A 19,397-nucleotide genomic window follows, 5' to 3' on the forward strand; every position below is an offset into this window, starting at 1 on the left:
TATGTCAAGAGACCCCTTTCCCGAGAACCTCTCACATAGCAACTCACTAAATTCCTCCCAATTCAGTCCAGGATTCACTAGTTTCACCCCTTGGAACCAGTTGTCAGGTTTGCCTTCTAAGAACATTTCTACTACGTCCACTCTCTGGCAGGCAGGTATTTGGTAATTCAAAAAATATTTATGGCACTTCCTAAGCCATTCCCTAGGGTTCCCAGCTGAGTACATTGGCAATTCTAATCTAGGCAAATTAGGAGTGAACATTCTACCTCTGAACTCCTGCTAATGTTCGGCCGTGTCTGCCTGAGTCGGCAGCCGGAGGTGCGAGGGCGGTGTGGGCAGAAGAGGTTCACCAGATCCTCCTTCATTCTCTTGGACTCCTTTGTCCTTCAACATCACCTTCATTAGTGCATTGAACTTCTGCTCCAACTTGCCGAACTTCTGGTCCAAATTTCCCACCACTGCCTCCATTCGCGAGTTACTCTTTTCCATCTCCTCCTGGAGCTTCTGCCGTGACTCATTCTGCCCGGAGGTATGCAGAGCGGCCATGGATTCGGCCAGTTCCTGGAGTCTGATCTCCTGCTTCTTCATCTGGTCCTCCAGAACTCGGTATCTTGTGCTTTCCGTCATGGAAGTTTTTTTTTTATATAGCAGCCAAGGATCGGCTGCTCTGATACCAACTGTCAGGCTCTGAGCTAGCACCGCCTCAATGGTGCCTCAATGGTGGTCGGATAGTTAGCAGAGGGAAGAGAGAGAAAGGACATAAGGAGAGAGAAGAGGATTAACAAAAAGAAAGGAAGAATTGGAAATTGAAGTATTCAGACAAAATGATCCTAACTGCCTTGGTTACAATCACGTGGGGGTATTTATGCAAATATGCCCCAACCGACTCAATGAATACTAACTAACTCTTAGTGAGACGACAACGTTTCTTGGGTTTGTACCCTGTGTATACCAAACGCTAGTAATCGTGAATAAAACGACAATAGCTATTATGCTGAGTCCCTGACAAGGGACTTAAGTCCCTCCTTGGGCTGTTGGTGAGGTTGAACCCTCACCAGTAGCGAAAAAAATCTAAGGGTTGTGCCATAGCATTCCCTTGATCTAGTTGGATCTGTATCCCCACTAGCCCCTATAACAGCCTCCTTAGGCTCCCCCTCCCCCTAGATTAGGATAGAGTAAGTTATACAAATGTATCGTTGCTGACAAAAAAAAAAAAAAACTCCAACTTCCAATTTGCAGCAGAAGTATCCATTTAAATGCCAGAGTTCATAAACTGTTACATAATCCTAGTAGATTCAAGCTTCAATGGTAGACTTTGAAACCAGGAAGTGCCTAACTTCTATAACATATTAGTATTCTAATGTCTTTTCCGATGAGGAGAGGGGAGGGAGGGAACAAACTAAGAAAGTAACTATGGGCACTGCATTCCACTCTACCTGTTAAGTGTCAAGATTTTCATTTTAAAAAATCTTGACACCAAGAAGGATATCTTTAACGAGTTGTAATTTTCTCACGACTTCATTCATGTGCATCCGGTCATTTGGTAATCTTGCAGAGCACTTTAGTCCAATTTTCAACAGTGAGACAAGGCATTCCATCTGTCTTCCACCATTATTTACTTCCTCTCCTACAGCCATTTCTCTGTTTTCTTCTCCTGTTGCAATAAGCACTGGATCCACAATCTTGGAAAGTTGTTCAGGCATAGCCATATTGACATAATTGTACAAATCCAAGCCATCAGTAAACATATCATCTGTTGGCCTCCGCTCTGTAATCATCTCCAGTAATAGTATCCCATAGCGGGCCATAGCTATAGACATCACCCTGAGTCGATGCTGCGAGACCCGTTCTGTACTCTGGAATTTTGTTACAGAAGTTTAAGTTGTGCAGTTCAGTATTCTAGAATGAAGAAAAACCTCTAATGAAAAATAAACAAAAATGAACAGTTCTGATCAAACATGATATAGAATAGAAATCTAACTCGCCAAGTAAAAACTAAGGGTCGAACAAATTGAAAGGCCTCAATTCTACTTGCATTGAGCCACAGTAAAATTACTCAAATTGCAGTTGAGCTCGTTGAAATCATGTCGACTTCTCCTTTATATTAACATTGCATAAATCTCACTGAATTCCTTTTCTGTCTCGTTTTTAAGAGGATAACTAAGAGCTAAAACAATCTTGTTCACAGAGAAAACCTTGGCTTTTAAGACAAAAACTTAAGAGGATATCATTGTAATTGATTTAACTCAGAAAAGAAAACAAGAAAACTATGACTTATCCTAAATATTTGAGGTCTTCTAACTCATTCTACCATGTGAAGTGCCAATTTTATTTCACCAACCGTCTTTGGTTGTTGACATTCTAACACGTATTCAGCATCTTGATTGTGTATGAACAACCCATCCCTCTTTGTGTTTGACAAATTAACAGTCATACATTGTAAAATCTACTCAAGTTTGAAGTTCTGTTGCTGAAGTTAGGGAGTAGTTAGATAACGGAATATTTCAATAAATATAATACCTGGAGCAGCATATCCGATAGATCCTTTTAATAAAACAAAACTGCTAGTTCCTTCCTCCACAAAAGTAATAGCAGTTCTTGGAAGAAGCCTTGCTAATCCGAAATCGCCCACATGAGCAACAAGATCATTGTCAACAAGAATGTTACTTGGTTTTAGATCACAATGAACAACAGTTGTTTCACTTTGGTTGTGAAGATAGTGCAATGCTGAAGCAACATCAGTTGCAATATTTAGCCTCTGAGAAAGATCAAGACTCCTTAGTCTTGTTGTTTGATCAGCTTTCTCTGGATGCTGCCACAAGTCAAGATCTCCATTTTCCATAAACTCATAGATGAGAGCCTTGAATTCGTGGCCCTTGGAATCGATGCTGGAGCAATAACTTAAGACAGATACTAGATTTCTATGGCGGATGTTTCTTAATGCTTTGCACTCAGCCTTGAAGCTTTTGGAACTCCCAATTTTCTGAAGGTCAAGAACTTTAATTGCAACAAGCATACCTCCATGTTTATCAAGTCTGCCATTGCAAACAACACCAAAACTTCAGGAGCCAATTAAGTTTTCTGGAGAAAATCCAGAAGTGGCATGACGGAGTTCTTCATAAGAAACTCTTAAGAGCTTATCAGCCATTGTGACCATTCTTTTGTTTCTTTTCCCGTATACCACAGAACAGAACAACAATGTAGCAAGAACAATACACGTGAAAGCTGGTATTAAAAAGTGTCAGCTCAGTAATGAAGAACTTATACGATCCATGACAATGAACTTATAAACAAGTCCAGAGACGAAATAGGTTTATGAATATCTATTGTGATCTTCTGCATTATGGGAAGGCACAATTAGAAGTTAAATTCCTAATGTTTTGCATTATGGACTAATTAATTTTCACCTCCACTTCATTAACCAAAAAATTATAATCAAATTAAAAGTTGTCTTCAGCCAATCTATCATTGATACTTTGTTGAGCCGAAGTAAGTGCATCTCTGTAAAATTTTATCGAAGCGGATAGTTGCGATTTTTTTTTAAAAAAAAAGAAAAGGAATTTCGCGAATTATGCACATTCCAATGGGATTAATCTGAAATGCCGGTTTAAAGGTCTTCTTACCAAGTCAAAAAAGATGTACTGTGCAATGTCTTAAATCTTAATGACTACGGGCCATTATTTAGACCTGCTTGTACAAGAAGTGAACTCCGTAGTCATCTTCCAGAGATGATTGACAGGAACCCTTCTTTTGTGTGCAATACTTGATCTTCCCAATTAATACAAACCACAAGAATGGTGATATGCTAGAATCTGTCGGTTGGCTTATGCGAGTTCTGTTCAAACCATGGTACTGGAAGAAGGGAAAATGGTTATTGGTTCTTCACATATCGCCAATTAAAAAAAATGGATTTTATGGAGGGGTGGCAATTTCCGACACGATTTGAAAACACGACAACAACCTAACACGAAATTAATGAGTTTGGGTTAAGACTTTGTAGGTTCGGGTCAGAATCGAGTCGAACTCAATGAATTAGAAAAGAAAATAGGTCGAATTCGGGCCAAGCGAACTCCGTACTCATTCTGCTGTTTTAATGTTGATGTACCGGACCTGCTTGTACAAGAAGCAAACTCCGTAGTCGTTCTGCTGTTTAATGTGATCATCTACCAGAGATGATGATTAACAGGAAGCCTTCTTTTGTGTGCAATACTTGGATCTTCCCAATTAACTCAGAACACAAGAATGTTGATATGCTAGAATCTGTCGGTTGGCTTAGGTGAGTTCTGTTCAAACCATGGTATAGGTAGTTGGGTTGGGGTGGACAATAGCCCACAATATGACTATTATAAACCTTGACACAACAAACTTGGAAGAAGGGAAAATAGTTATTGGTTCTTTACGTATCACCATCTATCAATTTGAAAAATGACTTATACGCCTATTAAAAAAATGGGTTTTACGAATGATGACAGACATGAATTTGGAAATCAGATCATAAATCCAACATGTTTCTTTACGAATGGGTTAATTTTTTTTTTTTCCAAGAAGTCCATCTTGAGATGGTAGAGATTTTGCATATAATCCTTCCAGTTTGTTGAGAAATAAATGAAATTAAAATGATTGAGCAAACGTAAACGCCTAATTTTCCAAATTACATTTCAATCTTCTCCGTGACAAGGGGCTTTGGCTTAGCAACGAGACCAAGTGCTGAATCACTTGTTCAAGCTACTATTTCTTCTGCCTATGCATTTACTTCTCTATTTATGTTTTTTTTTTTTGTTCATTTTTTACTTTTTCCTTTTAATTGAACAATAAAGTCCATGAAGCCAGTTAAAACTTGGAATTAATAACAAAGTTCTTTTCATTTTCATTTTTTTGTTCATCAATAAAGAGAGGGTCAGTTTGTAGTCAAAATCCGACTGTTTTAAATCTTGAAACATGCATTAATTATCCACTAAATCATAAGCTCATTCTCATTTAGCAAACAACTCCGCATTCTGCTGTAAATTCAAGGTAGAAATTCTTTCCAATTATCACAGTGCAGAGGCCCCGTCCTGGGCCTGTACACGTGGCAGCCCAGGGTCGATCCGAGATGGGCTTGCGCCCCGGGCCCATGGGGAACCAGCCCAGGGCACACGGCGACTAGGGCTCCGGGAGGCTCCCGAGAGCTACCCCGCAGAGGGCGGGGAGAATCCCCCTCAGCGCGGGATTGGGAGCCATCCAAGGCAAGTCCAGGAACGTACGGAGGTCGGACTCCTAAACGGGTATAAATGGTAACACATACCAACTGTACAAGGTACGCTCACTATTGGCAATTCACTCCCGACTGCTTTTTTGTTAGTACACCCCCCACTCACCGGAAAACTAACTTGACCGTCGGAGTGCCCTCGGGGACAACCTTAGGGCCCCTGCCAGTTTACTTTCCTGTCTATCTTTCAGGCCTTGGACGCGCTCTTTCCGCCATCAAGCCGAGCTCATCAGGTCAGCTCGGTCCGGGGAAGTTCCGTACTTCTTCAGTTGGCGCCGTTTGTGGGAACGAAGGTACGAGTGTTTGTGTTGATGGCGAGAACGCGTTCCAAGCGAACCGTGGATAACACTGATCCCGAAACCGGCGAGGGGTCCCGGCGAATGGAGACCGAGGCGGCCCGAGGCGCCGGGGGCTCGGCCCTTTCAGGGGAACGGAGGCAGCAGATTTATCAGTTTGTAACCGAGAACCTCCCCATGCTGGAAGACATAATCCGGCAGGCGAAGGAGGTGGTGAAGCCGGCGGTGCGCAGACCTCTAAGGCGAAGGGGAAGGAGAGGGACGCGATTCCCTCGGAGAACGAGTCCCGGGACCAGCCCCCTAGGAGGAAATGACAGCGGACTCCTCCCAGACCGCGTGCCTCGGTGGTCGGGGACAGTGAGAGATATTCTCGCGACCGGTCCGCTGGGGGTCAACTGAGTAATCCCTCATCGTAGAAACTTGCGCGGAACGAGGCGGAGCGCTCCCCCGCCCGGTCTATCAAGAGCCGGCCGCGGGACCCTCCCCAATGGCAGCCCGTCCGAGACGAGCTCGAGCAGATCCTGCGACCACAACTGTACGAGTACAACTATGCAGCCTCGCTCTTCACCCGAAAGATAGAGGACTACCCGTTATCTCGGAGGTTTAAAATCCCGAACATCGAGCTGTACGATGGCTCGACTGACCCGGAAAACCACCTCTCGGTCTTCCTGACGCACATGCGTCTACAAACCGCCGCGGATGCACTCCGTTGCAAGACCTTCCCCATGTTTCTGAAGGGTAAGACCCGACTCTGGTTCCAGGGCCTAGCACCGGGGTCTATCCGGAGTTTCACCGAGCTGGCCAGACAGTTCGCCGCCCAGTTCGTCTCCTCGAAAATCTACTCGAAAAATGCGGCTCACCTGATGGCCATCAAGCAGAAGCCGAACGAATCCCTGAAGAATTTCATGACGCGCTTCAACACAGAAAACCTGCAGATCAGGGACAAGGATGAAAAGGTGGTCATGGCTGCCTTTATGAACGGGTTAAGGGTAGAGGAGCTCTACTACAAACTTGTCGAACATCCCCCCAAGAATCTGGGAGAGCTCTTGACCCGGGCTCACGCCGTCGCCAACGCAGAGGAGGCCGGCCGCCTGAAACGAGAGTTAGATCGGAAACTCGGGGACCGGAGAGGACGGGGAAACCCCTCCGAGAGTAAGGATGCCCCGGCCAAGAAGAATGTGTTTGATCGGCTCTCGAAGGAAAAAGCCCCTGCTCCGCCACCGATCCCGGAGAAAGGCTATACCTCCCTAACTCGACCCAGGGCCCAGATCCTGGCTGTCATGGAGGCAGAGGGCCTGGGAGACCGGCCGCCTAAAATGGGCACACCTCGGAATAAGAGGAACCAGGATCGGTACTGTGCCTTCCACAGGGACGTCGGGCATGATACTGAGGGGTGCTGGGCCCTAAAGAGGGAAATCGAAGACCTTGTCCAACGCGGTTTCCTGGGGCGATTTGTGCGGCAAGGTCAACCGGGCCAGGAGCGCGGACGTGCCTACCGCGAAGAGAGGGACGAAGGTTACCGCCGAGACCGCCCTGAGCGGTGTGACGCGGCCCGAGGCTACTCCCCCGACCAGGGCACTCAGAACCTGGCAGGGGTCATAAACACCATAACTGGGGGTCCCACGGGAGGAGACAGCCATACAGCCCGGAAGAACAGGCGGCCTCCCCCTGACGGAGATGATTCATTGAAGCGTCTGCGTATGGATGAGGAGATCACCTTCGGACCGAGGGACGCGGTTCCCTTGGCAGCCGGAAATCATGAGGCTATCGTAATAGACGTCGTCACCAATAATTACCGGGTGAAGAAAGTGTACGTCGATCAGGGAAGTGCAGTGGACATCCTGTTCTACAGGGTGTTCAAGGAGCTCGGCCTGGAGGACGGACAGCTAACCCCTGTTTGGACACCTCTGGTAGGCTTTACCGGACCGCCCATCAATCCGGAAGGGATGATTACCCTGATGGTCACGGTAGGCCAGGCGCCCAGATGCCGGACCATCCCTGTCAATTTCGTGGTGGTTAAGTAGCCATCCCCTTACAACATATTCCTAGGTCGGCCCGCTTTGAATGCCCTCCGGGCGATTCCCTCCACGCTCCACCTCAGCGTCAAATTCCCCACCCCGGGGGAGTTGCCGAGGTACATGGAGATCCGGAGGTGGCCCGAGCTTGTTACCTCGTCATGCTCCGGGGACACGAGAAGGTGGTCGCTCAGGCGACCAGCTTGGAGCCTTACATCCCGGGGGAGGAGGACCGGCAGCTGAGCACTCAGGATGAGATCGAGGAGTTTCCACTGAGGGAGAACAGGCTTGACCAGATAATCCGTATTGGTGCGTCGCTACCGCCCAGAGAAAAGGATGACCTGAAGGCCCTCCTAAGGGAGTACGTCCAGGTTTTCGCTTGGACGGTAGAGGACATGCCTGGGATCCCGACCGACCTGGCCGTCCACCACCTCAACATAGACCCCCGCTTTAAGCCGGTGAAGCAGAAGAAGAGGAACTTCGCCCCGGAGAGAAATGAGGTGATCAGAAAGGAGGTCGGAAAGCTGCTGGAATCCAAAATCATCATGGAGGTCTACTACCCGACCTGGCTAGCCAACCCTGTTCTGGTCAAGAAGAAGGATCAGTCCTGGAGGATGTGCGTTGACTTTACAGATCTCAACAAAGCCTGCCCGAAGGACTGCTTCCCCTTGCCAAGGATCGACAGGTTAGTAGATGCTGCTGTTGGTTTTGATGTTTTGTATTTCCTGGATGCTTTTAAGGGATACCACCAGATAGAGATGGCCGAGGAGGATCGGGAAAAAACATCGTTCATCACTGAGGAAGGAACTTACTGTTACCGAATGATGCCATTCGGGCTAAAGAACGCCGGAGCTACTTACCAGCGCTTGGTCAATAAATTATTCCAGAACCAGATCGGTAGGAACATGGAGGTCTATGTGGACGACATGATCGTCAAGAGCAGAGCAGGACCACAGCTCGTCCCCGACCTGAGGGAGATCTTGAGCATCCTCTGGGAGAGTCGGATGCGGTTGAACCCGAAGAAGTGCACCTTCGGAGTTAGGTAGGGCCGGTTCCTTGGTTTCTTGGTCTCTCGAGAAGGGATCCGGGCCAACCCCGAAAAACTCCAGGCCATTATGGACATGGCCCCTCCCCGGAATGTGAAGGAGGTCCAGCAACTCACGGGAAGGATGGCCGCCCTGAATAGGTTCCTCTCACGGTCCACGGTGAGGGGGCTCCCCTTCTTCCGGATCCTGAAAGCGCCCAAGGACTTTCATTGGACCGAGGAGTGCCAGAAGGCTTTCACTGATCTGAAGGCGTATTTGGCCGAGTTGCCCACCCTGACCGTCCCGGAGTAGGGGGAAACCTTGTTCCTGTACTTGTCCGCTTGCAGCGAGGCCGTCAGCGCGGTTTTGGTGCGCGAAGACAGGGGTCTCAAAGGCCAATATACTATGTTAGCCGCGCCTTACAAGATCCGGAAACGCGATATACGCCAGCAGAGAAAACTGGTCCTCGCCCTGGTACATGCTGCCCGGAAGCTCCGACCTTACTTCCTGGCCCACAGCATTGTGGTCATGACCGATCAGCCTTTGCGACAGATTCTCACAAAACCTGAGATCTCGGGGAGGATGACTAAGTGGGCCGTCGAGCTCGCCGAGCACGACATCGGCTACCAGCCCCGCACCGCCATCAAAGCTCAGGCCCTAGCAAACTTCCTCACCGAAGGAGCCAGTCTGTCCACAACTGAGCCGTGCGCCCTGGCAGAGGAGGCCAGGCCGGAAGAGCCTTGGGTACTGTTCGTAGACGGGGCCTCCAGCAAGGAAGGAAGCGGAGCAGGCCTGCTACTCACCTTGCCCACAGGGGAAGAGCTGACCTACGCACTTAGATTCGACTTCCCGACATCCAATAACGAGGCTGAGTACGAAACCCTACTGATAGGATTGCGGATAGCCCACCAGATGGGTGTGACTGCGATCAGGGTCCGGAGCGACTCTCAGCTCGTCGTCTACCAAGTTCGCGGGGAATACGAGGCCAAGGAGGAGGTCATGAAGAAGTATCTGGCCAAGGTGCAGGAGGCGACAGCCCTGTTTGACACATTTGAAATCGAGCGGGTGCCTAGATCGCAGAACAAGCGTGCAGACGCCCTGTCGAAGCTGGCATCCTCCTCGTTTGCGCACCTGAATAAGGAAGTTTTTGTAGAGGTGGTAAAGCAGAAAAGTATCGACCAGGTCCAGGTCCTGGCAATAGACAGCTCGACCACCTGGATGACCCCTCTTGTAAACTTTCTCAGCTCGGGTGCCCTCCCTGAGAACAAAACCGAGACTCGCCGGATCCAGCTCAAAGCTGCCAAGTACGCCTACGCCGGGGGAACCCTCTACAGGAGATCATACTTATCTCCCTGGCTAAAGTGAGTGACTCCCGAGGAGGGTGACTACGTCCTTCGCGAAATCCACGAAGAGATATGTGCGGCACATGTGGGGTCCCGGGTATTGGCCAAAAAGTGCCTTCTTTTGGGCTACTATTGGCCCTCCGTCTTCCGAGATGCCGTAGAACTGGTACAGAAATGCCGAGTTTGCCAGGTGCACGCCCCACTGCGCCACCACCCAGCTAGGGAAATGATCCCCATCGACTGTCCCTGGCCCTCCGCTCAATGGGGGATAGACCTTCTGGGTCCTTTCCCCGGAGCCCCGGGTCGATATGAGCACCTCGTGGTGGCCATCGACTATTTCACAAAGTGGATGGAAGCCGAACCCCTGACCATTATCTCCGGTAGAGCAATTCAGAAGTTCTTCTGAAAAAACATAGTCTGCCGCTTCGGGATCCCGCATGTTTTGATATCCGACAACGGGCGACAGTTTGCTGAAAATCCCTTCAAAAACTGGTGCGCTGAGCTAGGGATTAACCAGCACTTCACCTCGGTTGGACACACCCAGGCCAACGGTCAGGTAGAGAATGTTAACCGAACAATTCTGCAGGGGTTAAAGACTAGGTTGGAGCTAGCCCAGTCTAATTGGCTAGACGAACTACCTAGCGTCCTCTGGGCTTACCGCACCACGCCCAGGACGGCCACCCACGAGACCCCGTTCTCTTTGACCTACGGAGTAGAGGTGGTGGTACCCGCGGAGATTGGTCTCCCCTCGCCCCGGACACAGAATTTCGTTGCGACAACCAACGAGGAAGAGCTGAGGTACAACTTGGACACGCTGGAGGCTAAGCGTGAGGAGGCGGCTGTACGGATGGCTAAGTACAAGAGTCAGCTCGCCCGCTATCATAACGCCAAAGTGAGGACCATACAGTACCAGCCAGGGGACCTTGTCCTAAGGAAGAACTTGGTCAGCCGGGCACATGGCTCCAATAAGCTCGACCCCAACTGGGAAGGCCCATATCTGGTCCTAGAAGCAAGCCGCGCTGGCTACTGCAAGCTCGCGAAAATAGATGGATCAGAGGTACCCCGCACTTGGCACTTCTCCAATCTACGACTGTTTGTAGCGTAGGATTAGACCAGGGTATTCGGTTGTCTGTTCTTTGGAATTCGAATTTCAGTTTCATCATTCAATAAAAGCTCGACTGCCAAGTTGTGATTTTATTTGTACTTGTTTGCTTTTTTGAGTTTGAATCTTACACTAGCACACTTAGCGTTCCCTCCCTAAATGTCCTAGTGGGGGGTTAGGGGTTAGTGATGGATGCGGGAGTGCTCGGCCCCAGGAGGTCGGTACTACTGGAAAACTTTGAAAGATTCTGAAAATTCCACGCTCGACCCAGAAGGTCGGCGGGCGCCATTGCGAGGTGCGGGTCGGCACTTCTGAAAATTTGTAAGGTGCGATGCTCGACCCCGAGAGGTCGGCACTGATTAAAACTTCCAGGTGAATGATCGACCCCAAGAGGTCGGCAAGGGTTAAAGCTGGGGAGTCTGAGAGCACGACGCTCGGCAACGAGAGGTCAGCATAGAGCGGACTATGTTTGGTCTGATGGGATTCAAGGTTCGACGCTCGACCCAGGAGGCCGGCACGAACACCTTCAAGGTCGGACGCTCGACCCAGGAGGTCGGCGGGAAAAATCCTTAAGGATTTGGTGCTCAGCCCCAAGAGGCTGGCACGTTGCCCTGGTAGAACGGCGTGGTGCTCGACCCGGGAGGTTGGCACAGGTTTTCGACAATCTGGTTCGCTCTAATGATTTAGTTGTTAGGTTAACGGGGGTATGCATTTGGTGCTCGACCCAGGAGGTCGGCACCTGGCTTTGGTTGTTGCAGTGGGGTGCAGGAAAGAATTGCAAGGAAGTATCCTTTGAATTTCGTATATGCATTCAAAGCCTATCTATTACAAAACTTCCAGCCTATCTATTACAAAGCCTACCGAGCTATACAAGGAAAGGGGGACCTAACTACGCCTTCTTCTTGCGGGCGACCTGCTGGAGGTAGGAGTTGAAGGTACACCTTAAGCATGTTGAGAGGTAGGAGCTGAAGGCGCACCTTAAGCCTGTTGGGGGGTCGGGTGGAGAAGGCTATTAAAAAGGACCTGGGGAGCCTTTCCGTCTCAGATGGACCTTCAAGAGCATTTTCAACTGGAACATGATCACATCCTTATAAGGAGACGGAAAGGGTTTCTGGAGTGGCCGCTGCCCTAGGCCACAGGCTTCTTCCCGGAAGCCCTGCCAGGAGTCTCCTCCTCCTCCAGGGGAAGTTCCGCCAGCTCGGCCCCCACGTCGCTCCTTCCCATCAGATCTTTCAGGGCATGCCCTTTGCGGTACCCATCGAAAAGCCAGTCCAGCTTCTCCTCGGCCGCAGGATTGTAGTCCTTGAAATCCGTCCAGTTGAATCCGGGTGGGTTGAGGCCCTTCACCTTGTCCAGGGTCCGCGTGGCGCCGATCTGGAAGATGGGCTGGTTGAGGCAGGCCACGTCCTCGGCGAACTGGTCGGAGGAGATGAAGTCCCAGACAGCCTTCTTGCGCTCCCGGCTGACGGTGCCAGAGAGCTCAATGGCGTGCCCCTCCTTCGGCTTCGCCACGCCCTTCTTCTCTTGGTCCAGCTCGGACCGTGTGGAGGCGAGCTGGACCTGGGAGTCCTCCAGTTCCTTCTCAACCTTGCCCAACTTGGTCTTAAGGGAGTCTACCTCCTTAAGGGCCTTGACCAGCTTCTGCTCGGCCTCCCGATTCTTCTTTTGCATATTCTCCAAGCCGGGAGACAGTTCGGAGAAGCGGGTCACCAGGGCAGCACCAGCGGCGTTGGCCTGGAGAGACGAGAGTAAGAGTTAGTATATTGCTAGCCCCATTCGGAGAAAAGAAACAGGGACCCAAGGGGTCTAAAAGGGAAAGGGCTTACTTGGGTCTGGGCGGTGTAGTACATGTCTTGGAGCTCGGACGGGTTGGCCAGCTCCATCCACTTCTTGTCGCGTGGAAGGACTGAGCCCGTGACCAGCTCGCGAGCCACCTCGGGGAAGTGGGCTCGGTCATTGATGGAGAGCTCCTAGGACGGGCAGAAGCGCCGGGGATCGTGCATCGTGGGGGCCTGCCCCCGCTTCGTGGGGGCCACGTGGCGGAAATGCCACAAGCTCGGGGGGGCGCTCTCTTGGGCGTGCTCCTCCGTGGAGCCTACCCCCAGGTGGACAGGGCCCCCAGACGTCAGCTGGAGAGGGCGCTATGCTGGGCACTGCGCAGGTTTCTTCGCAGGCTGGGAAGGCTCGTCATCTCGCCCCCTCTTCTGCTCCGTGACCTTCTTTTTGCCGGGGGCCTGCTTGGAGGGGGACTGAGCTTGAGAGGCCTCCTTCTGGGGGGTCGAGCCGCCCCCAGGGGTCGCAGAGGCCTCAGGGGCCTTCTTCGCCGCCTCAAGCTGGGTGGTGGAGGCGACCTCCTCGGTTGACACACCCAATAGCCTGAAGAGCTTCTTCACTGCGAGAGAACACTAACGGATTAGTAAGGAAAAAAAAGACAGCAGATAACAAGGGAATAGGAGCAGTATTACAGGTATCTCGGTTGGCGGGGGAGAACTCCACCCCTCCGGGGGACCCAGACAGTTTCCCCAACAGTCCGGCTGCGGAAATCTGCTCAGTGGAGAACTTGGCTGCGTACAGCTTCGCCGCAGAGCCCAGCAGCTGGTCGAAGGCCGCAGGGTCCAGGTCCTCCGGGCAGGGGTCGTCCCCGACCCCCCCAACCTTCCACGCATTGGGAGGAAATTGTGTGATTTTAATGAAGAATAAGTCACCCTTCCAGTTCTTCACGGAAGAGAGGACCCCGTAGAGGAGATTCTGGGCGCCCTTCCCGCCGCGATTGCTGGTGGAGCGGCGGCAGAAGTAGTACCACCCAGGGAGAGAAGCCTTGAGGGCGTAGGTGGCACGGAAGAGAGAGAGAGAATAGGGGATGGAGCAGATCTGGCAGTAGATCAGGAATCTGATGATGATCCTGATCAAGTTAGGATGGACTTGGGTGATCCTGAGCCCCCAGAAACTCAGGATCTCGGCCAGAGCCGGAGGAATGGGGAGTCGTAGCCCCGCGACCAGTTGCTCTTTGTAAATGGTTACAAAGCCTGGGGGAGGTCGGCAAACCCGGTCGGTCGGCCCGACAACTCGCGGCTCGAAGGCCGGAGGAATAGAGAATGACACGGCCAGCTCGGCCACCGCCCCGGGCAAGAGTGTGGTCTCCTCCCGGTCGGGGTAGCCGTAGTTGAACTCAGGGTCATCCTCTGAGGAGTCCCTGTCCTCCCCAGCTCCCCCCTGGGCTCTGCCAGGGGAGTCATGTGGGGACTTGGGGGATGGAACAGAGGTGGCTTGCTGCTGGATGTAGGCATCAAGCTCGGCCGCCTCCTCCAGGAGTCGGGCGGAAGGAGAATGGGCAGAGGGAGAGCTCATGATATCAATGGATTCAAGCAAGTCAGGCGCGAGAAAATTGGGATTGGAAGCAGAGGATGAAGAAGGAGGAGGGGGAGATGATGAAGATGAAGATGAAGACGAGGACGAAGAGGAGATGAAGATTCTGGTGGCTCTACGACGGACCGGAGTTTGGGATGCGGTGGAAGTGACGTCGGAGTGACCCGACATAAAATGCAGAAAAGGGGAAGGAGGGGACGAAAAGCGAAGAGAAAAAAGGTAAAGGACTTACTAGTGGACAATGAATGTGTTGGAGTTGAAGTAGTGAACAGGGTCGCCGGAATCTGGGTGCTGTTGGCCGGAAATGCGCTACTGGGAATTGGAGATGCACGAGGAAAGGAGAAAATGACAAATAGAGTTAACCGGAATTTAGCAGCCCCTATTTATAGGGAACGAAATGGGGGGGAAACGGTTTGCTTGAATTTGAACCGCCCCATGTGAACACATTTAATAGAGGTACGGAGACCGAAGGGACGCGACAACTGAAAGGACGCGGACGCCACTTCCCAATGTCAGCACTGCACCGGAGGCGACCGCGGCAGAGCAGTGTGATGATGGGCTTCCACGTGGCAAGGGGATAAATCAGGTCTGCCTGGGAGCCAGACCTAATCTAGGGGGCTAGTGCAGAGGCCCCGTCCTGGGCCTGTACACGTAGCAGCCCAGGGTCGATCCGAGTTGGGCTTGCGCCCCGGGCTGGTTCGGCTTGCGCCCCGGGCCCATGGGGAACCAGCCCAGGGCGCACGGCGACTAGGGCTCCGGGAGGCTTTCGAGAGCTACCCCGCAGAGGGCGGGGAGAATCCCCCTCAGCGCGGGATTGGGAGCCATCCAGGGCAAGTCCCGGAACGTACGGAGGTCGGACTCCTAAACGGGTATAAATGGTAACACATACCAACTGTACAAGGTACGCTCACTATTGGCAATTCACTCCCGACTGCTTTCCTGTTAGTACACCCCCCCACTCACCGGAAAACTAACTTGACCGTCGGAGTGCCCTCGGGGACAACCTTAGGACCCCTGCCAGTTTACTTTCCTGTCTATCTTTCAGGCCTTGGACGCGCTTTTTCCGCCATCAAGCCGAGCTCATCAGGTCAGCTCGGTCCGGGGAAGTTCCGTGCTTCTTCACACAGCTAGACAGGTTTTTCTTTCGAATTTTGATGTATTTTTTTTAAAGGTTATGACCCTTTTCCCCGATGATGATGATGATGATGATGATGGTAATAACCCTGCAATGAAGCCAAACATAGTAGTACTTCGTCACAAGTTCTTCATATGTTTGTATTGTGGAGCAGCTGTAAATCACAAGATTATCAGCCCAATACCTTTTGACAATTAATTTTTTAAATCGAGCCCAATAAAAAAGCATGCCATGACTGTAGAAATCCCCTCGAGTTGATGCCTCCAGCTCCAATCCATACTCTGAAAATCGGGATATTAATATCACCCGGTACCCCTAAATTTTTTGAAATATCACTTACCTCTTACCTCTTCTGATAATTGTAAAAAGACTCTATAAATGCTCATTTGACACATAATTCATATATCAAATAAATAGAATTCAAAAATTTTTAAAAAAAAAGAAATGAAAGTCACTTTCTACTCTTTCCCTTTTCTCCATCATTCTCTCTTACTTGTTTTTTGGATGACTATGCAATATTTTATTTGTAAATTATAATAAATTAAATTTTGTTTATATTTTATTTTTTGTGATTATGATAAAGTGGGGTATGATTTATTTGCTTATTTTGAATTAATTTTTATAATGATTGGTACAATTTAATAGTTTGGGCAAAGGTTGAGAAGATGTTGAAAAAAAAATGTAAAGTTCATAAGAAATCGGTTTTAAGCATATAGAGTAAAATTGGTGCAAGTGTATTTCTTTTCAAATATCTTTTTTATTTTTTAAATTTATATTTTTTGTAGGGTATTGCATTATAATATGGTAGTACTACAACAGATTGTTTTGTAGATGATGGTTTTCTTGAAGTGAACAAAGTGGTTTAGAAATATTTTTATTTAGCAAGTGAAAGGGTAGTTTAGGGCTTTTAAAAATTTTGTTACACAAATAACAAAAGTAAGGGAGATAAGTGATATTTTTAAAACTTTAGAGGTGTCAGATGATATTAAGAGAAACCTCATGGGAGTTTTCTGATATTAGCCTCTGAAAATATTGATTCTGATCAGCAGCATCATGGCAATGGAAAAAGAATTTGTGGCGCTTGTAATTGATGATTTACACCGTCTATGAGCCACCCAATTCCATTTTAGTTTTCACTTCTAATAGACTAAATTACACTTTTTTCTATGATGAAAACATTGAAAAAATTTCATGAAAAAGTTAATTATGCAGATATAGCTGGAAAGATAATTATGACGACCGTGACTCCAATTTGTGCAGATTTTCAAGATTGCCCTAATTTTCAATCATAAGTGGGGAAAAAGCGTTGCATTTGCCTCCATGAATTATGACCGTGTCCCTAAAGAGCTTTATTGGCAATTTACCCTGACTATTTTAATTATTTTTGTATTTTTTTTCTTTCCTTATAATCTTTAATTTCTTTTCTCTCTCTTAATTTTTTGTTTTAATTTTTTTTTGTTTTTTCTGCGTTCCCCCATTATATGAAGTCTATTCTGTCACTAGTAGTAATTGGTTAATCACAAGCTCTAAATTTTATATTTATATTTAAATATATTTAATATCTAGTAAACTTTACAGTACAATAACATTTACGCTGATTGTGTTACAAAGCATATATTATTCAAGAATTAAATTATATAAGCACAAGTACATAAGCTAATGTTTTTGATTGAGCAAATAACTAACAACAATATATCACTTTGTAGTGTCAAGACAAAATGGTAAAAACTAATCCAAACAATAAAAAACGAAAAAGCAAGAGAAAAAAGGCACAAAAGAAAATATGAAAAATGAAGATAAGTAAAATATCAAGGTTAGTTCCTCCTTAAACATGAATTTAGAGGTAAGTTGAGTAAATAAATCTTTAGGTGCAACCATAATCATAATTAACGATGATAAACTACAATTGATAAACTTAAAGAATTGTTAGGGGACAAAGTGACTTTGGGACCAAATTGTTAGGGGGCCTTAATGCAATTAATCCTATTGTTTACCCACTTTTTTTTTTGTTGTAGAACACAGGAAACCAATCAGAGTGTTGGCCTTCATGACTTGGTAGCAGGCAGATTACTTGATATGCTCTAAGTCTTCACAAACACAGGAAACTGAGCTGGAGTCACTCTAATACTTCATTATCTTTGTCAATTTACACAAATAATTTATCTGAGATTGGAGAAAATGTATTTTATTATCTTGACCTAAAATACAAAAGTACTGGCTTTGACTTACTTATTTTTATTTTTATTTTTTCCCCCTCATCTTCTTTTTTTTTTTTTTTCTTTTAGTACAAGTAGAAGGATTCAATGTTTGATTTTCTACTGATCAGCCATTTAATAGTATAGAAATAAAGGCTTTGGCTTTTGACATTTGTAGGAGCTTCTATTCTCCTTTCTGGCGCACTCCATTTGTAAGAGTTAAAGCTACTCAGCTCTTTAGTTGATATTTCATGCACTCGAGTTGATATTTTTGTGGTTAACCATTTCGCATGTACGTAATTTTCTGAGTCCGTTTACTGACTACTTTTCTACTTAAATCATAGAAAAAGATGTCTTAACAAAAATAGCATCATCTAAATATACCACAAATTTATTTACAACTTACAATCATTTGCTAAGTTATGCATGAATGGTTGTTGTGTGGCATTCAACGACTTCACTATTCTATGAAGTCTTAGAATCTCGCCTTCGCTCTCCATTAGTTTGAGCTCGAATCTAGTAGATAAATAAATGTGAAATGCGAGAGTTTTTCCTCACACACAGAATTTTTCTTGTGAGAGTGAGAATTTTCTCTGTTTTTAAACTTTGTTTTGAAATTTTTAATTGGTATGCACAGATCTTGTAATCATAGAAATGGATTGTATTATCGAAAATTTTAGAGTTTTACGGTGTTATCCTCTATTATTATTTTTTTAGAATTGAAGGAAATCATATATTTGCTGTTATGAATACATTTTGGGGAGAACAAATTTTACTTTTCCTTTTCTCAATAAAGAAAATGGACAAAAATTCAATTGGACTCTATACATTCCCGAACGTTGATGAGTAACTGGGATCTGGGTCACTCGGTGACTGGGCTCGTAAGCATGACCGGTTGACCCGTATATGACGGCGTTGAAACTGAAAATTCTCCTCACAAATGACGTTATGAGCCACTTGGGGCCTTGGGCTCTTTGCCAAGGCCCAACTAGCAGACTCGATTAATTGGGCAAACTGCCCACTAAACCTTTTAAAACGTCCGGTTTTGGTCACACACAAAAAAAGCAAAAAAATTTTTTTTGGTCATTCCGAATTAATTATTCAGCTAGCCTAAGTGCCTCATTTTTCCCATTCGTCTAATTTCTGCCTTTCTCCAGAGAATTTTCGTCTATTGTCTTCAACGGTATAGCCATTTACGTATAGAAATGAGACATAGTGATGATACGTGGGCATTTGAGTAGAGGAAACCAACAAAAATGCCTTCAAATAGACAATGAACTTAGTTGTGGGGCACTAAGCATTGGATTAATTAATAGATAAAATTGAACAAAATGGGTAAAATGAGATATTTACTATTATTGGATAATCGATTGGAGACCCAAAAAATTGGGGTCAATGACTACGAGATTTTCTAATTGCCGTTATTCGCATGTCTTGCGTTTTCTTTATCAACCTACGAAGTGATTATGTAGGAGACATCCCGCATCGGAAGGGGAAGAGCAAAGGAATTGGTTTAAGAGCTTGGCCCTTGGCTGTCTTGAAATTTGGGTCAATAAATTTTGATTCAAAAATTATTTGGGCCAAACCTTGGATCGGGTCATGTTAATTAGTATTAGAGCGAACATGACATGGTCTTTGTATGAAATGAGCCTGTGCGAACGGATTATAATTT

General features: G+C 47.4%; 3 protein-coding genes across 3 annotated transcripts; 2 read left to right on the forward strand and 1 right to left on the reverse strand.

Moving 5' to 3' along the window:
- Positions 1-989: 989 nt before the first annotated feature.
- On the reverse strand, positions 990-3,016 carry LOC113704847 (probable LRR receptor-like serine/threonine-protein kinase At3g47570). The gene is made up of 4 exons (XM_027226719.2): positions 2,521-3,016; positions 2,342-2,361; positions 1,515-1,856; positions 990-1,160 (listed from the first exon to the last, which is right to left on the reverse strand). Exons 1-4 carry the CDS (start codon positions 3,014-3,016, stop codon positions 990-992), a joined length of 1,029 nt encoding a protein of 342 aa, XP_027082520.2.
- Positions 3,017-6,221: 3,205 nt separating this feature from the next.
- LOC113704848 (uncharacterized) lies at positions 6,222-7,568 on the forward strand. Its single transcript, XM_027226720.1, has one exon. The coding sequence runs from the start codon at positions 6,222-6,224 to the stop codon at positions 7,566-7,568; it is 1,347 nt and encodes a 448-aa protein (XP_027082521.1).
- A 1,421-nt stretch (positions 7,569-8,989) lies between these two features.
- Positions 8,990-9,949, forward strand: LOC140012803 (uncharacterized). The gene has a single exon (XM_072061116.1). The coding sequence runs from the start codon at positions 8,990-8,992 to the stop codon at positions 9,947-9,949; it is 960 nt and encodes a 319-aa protein (XP_071917217.1).
- The last annotated feature ends 9,448 nt before the right edge of the window (positions 9,950-19,397 follow it).

Source organism: Coffea arabica, chromosome 8e (assembly GCF_036785885.1).
Source record: "Coffea arabica cultivar ET-39 chromosome 8e, Coffea Arabica ET-39 HiFi, whole genome shotgun sequence".
Taxonomy (NCBI): Eukaryota; Viridiplantae; Streptophyta; class Magnoliopsida; order Gentianales; family Rubiaceae; genus Coffea; species Coffea arabica.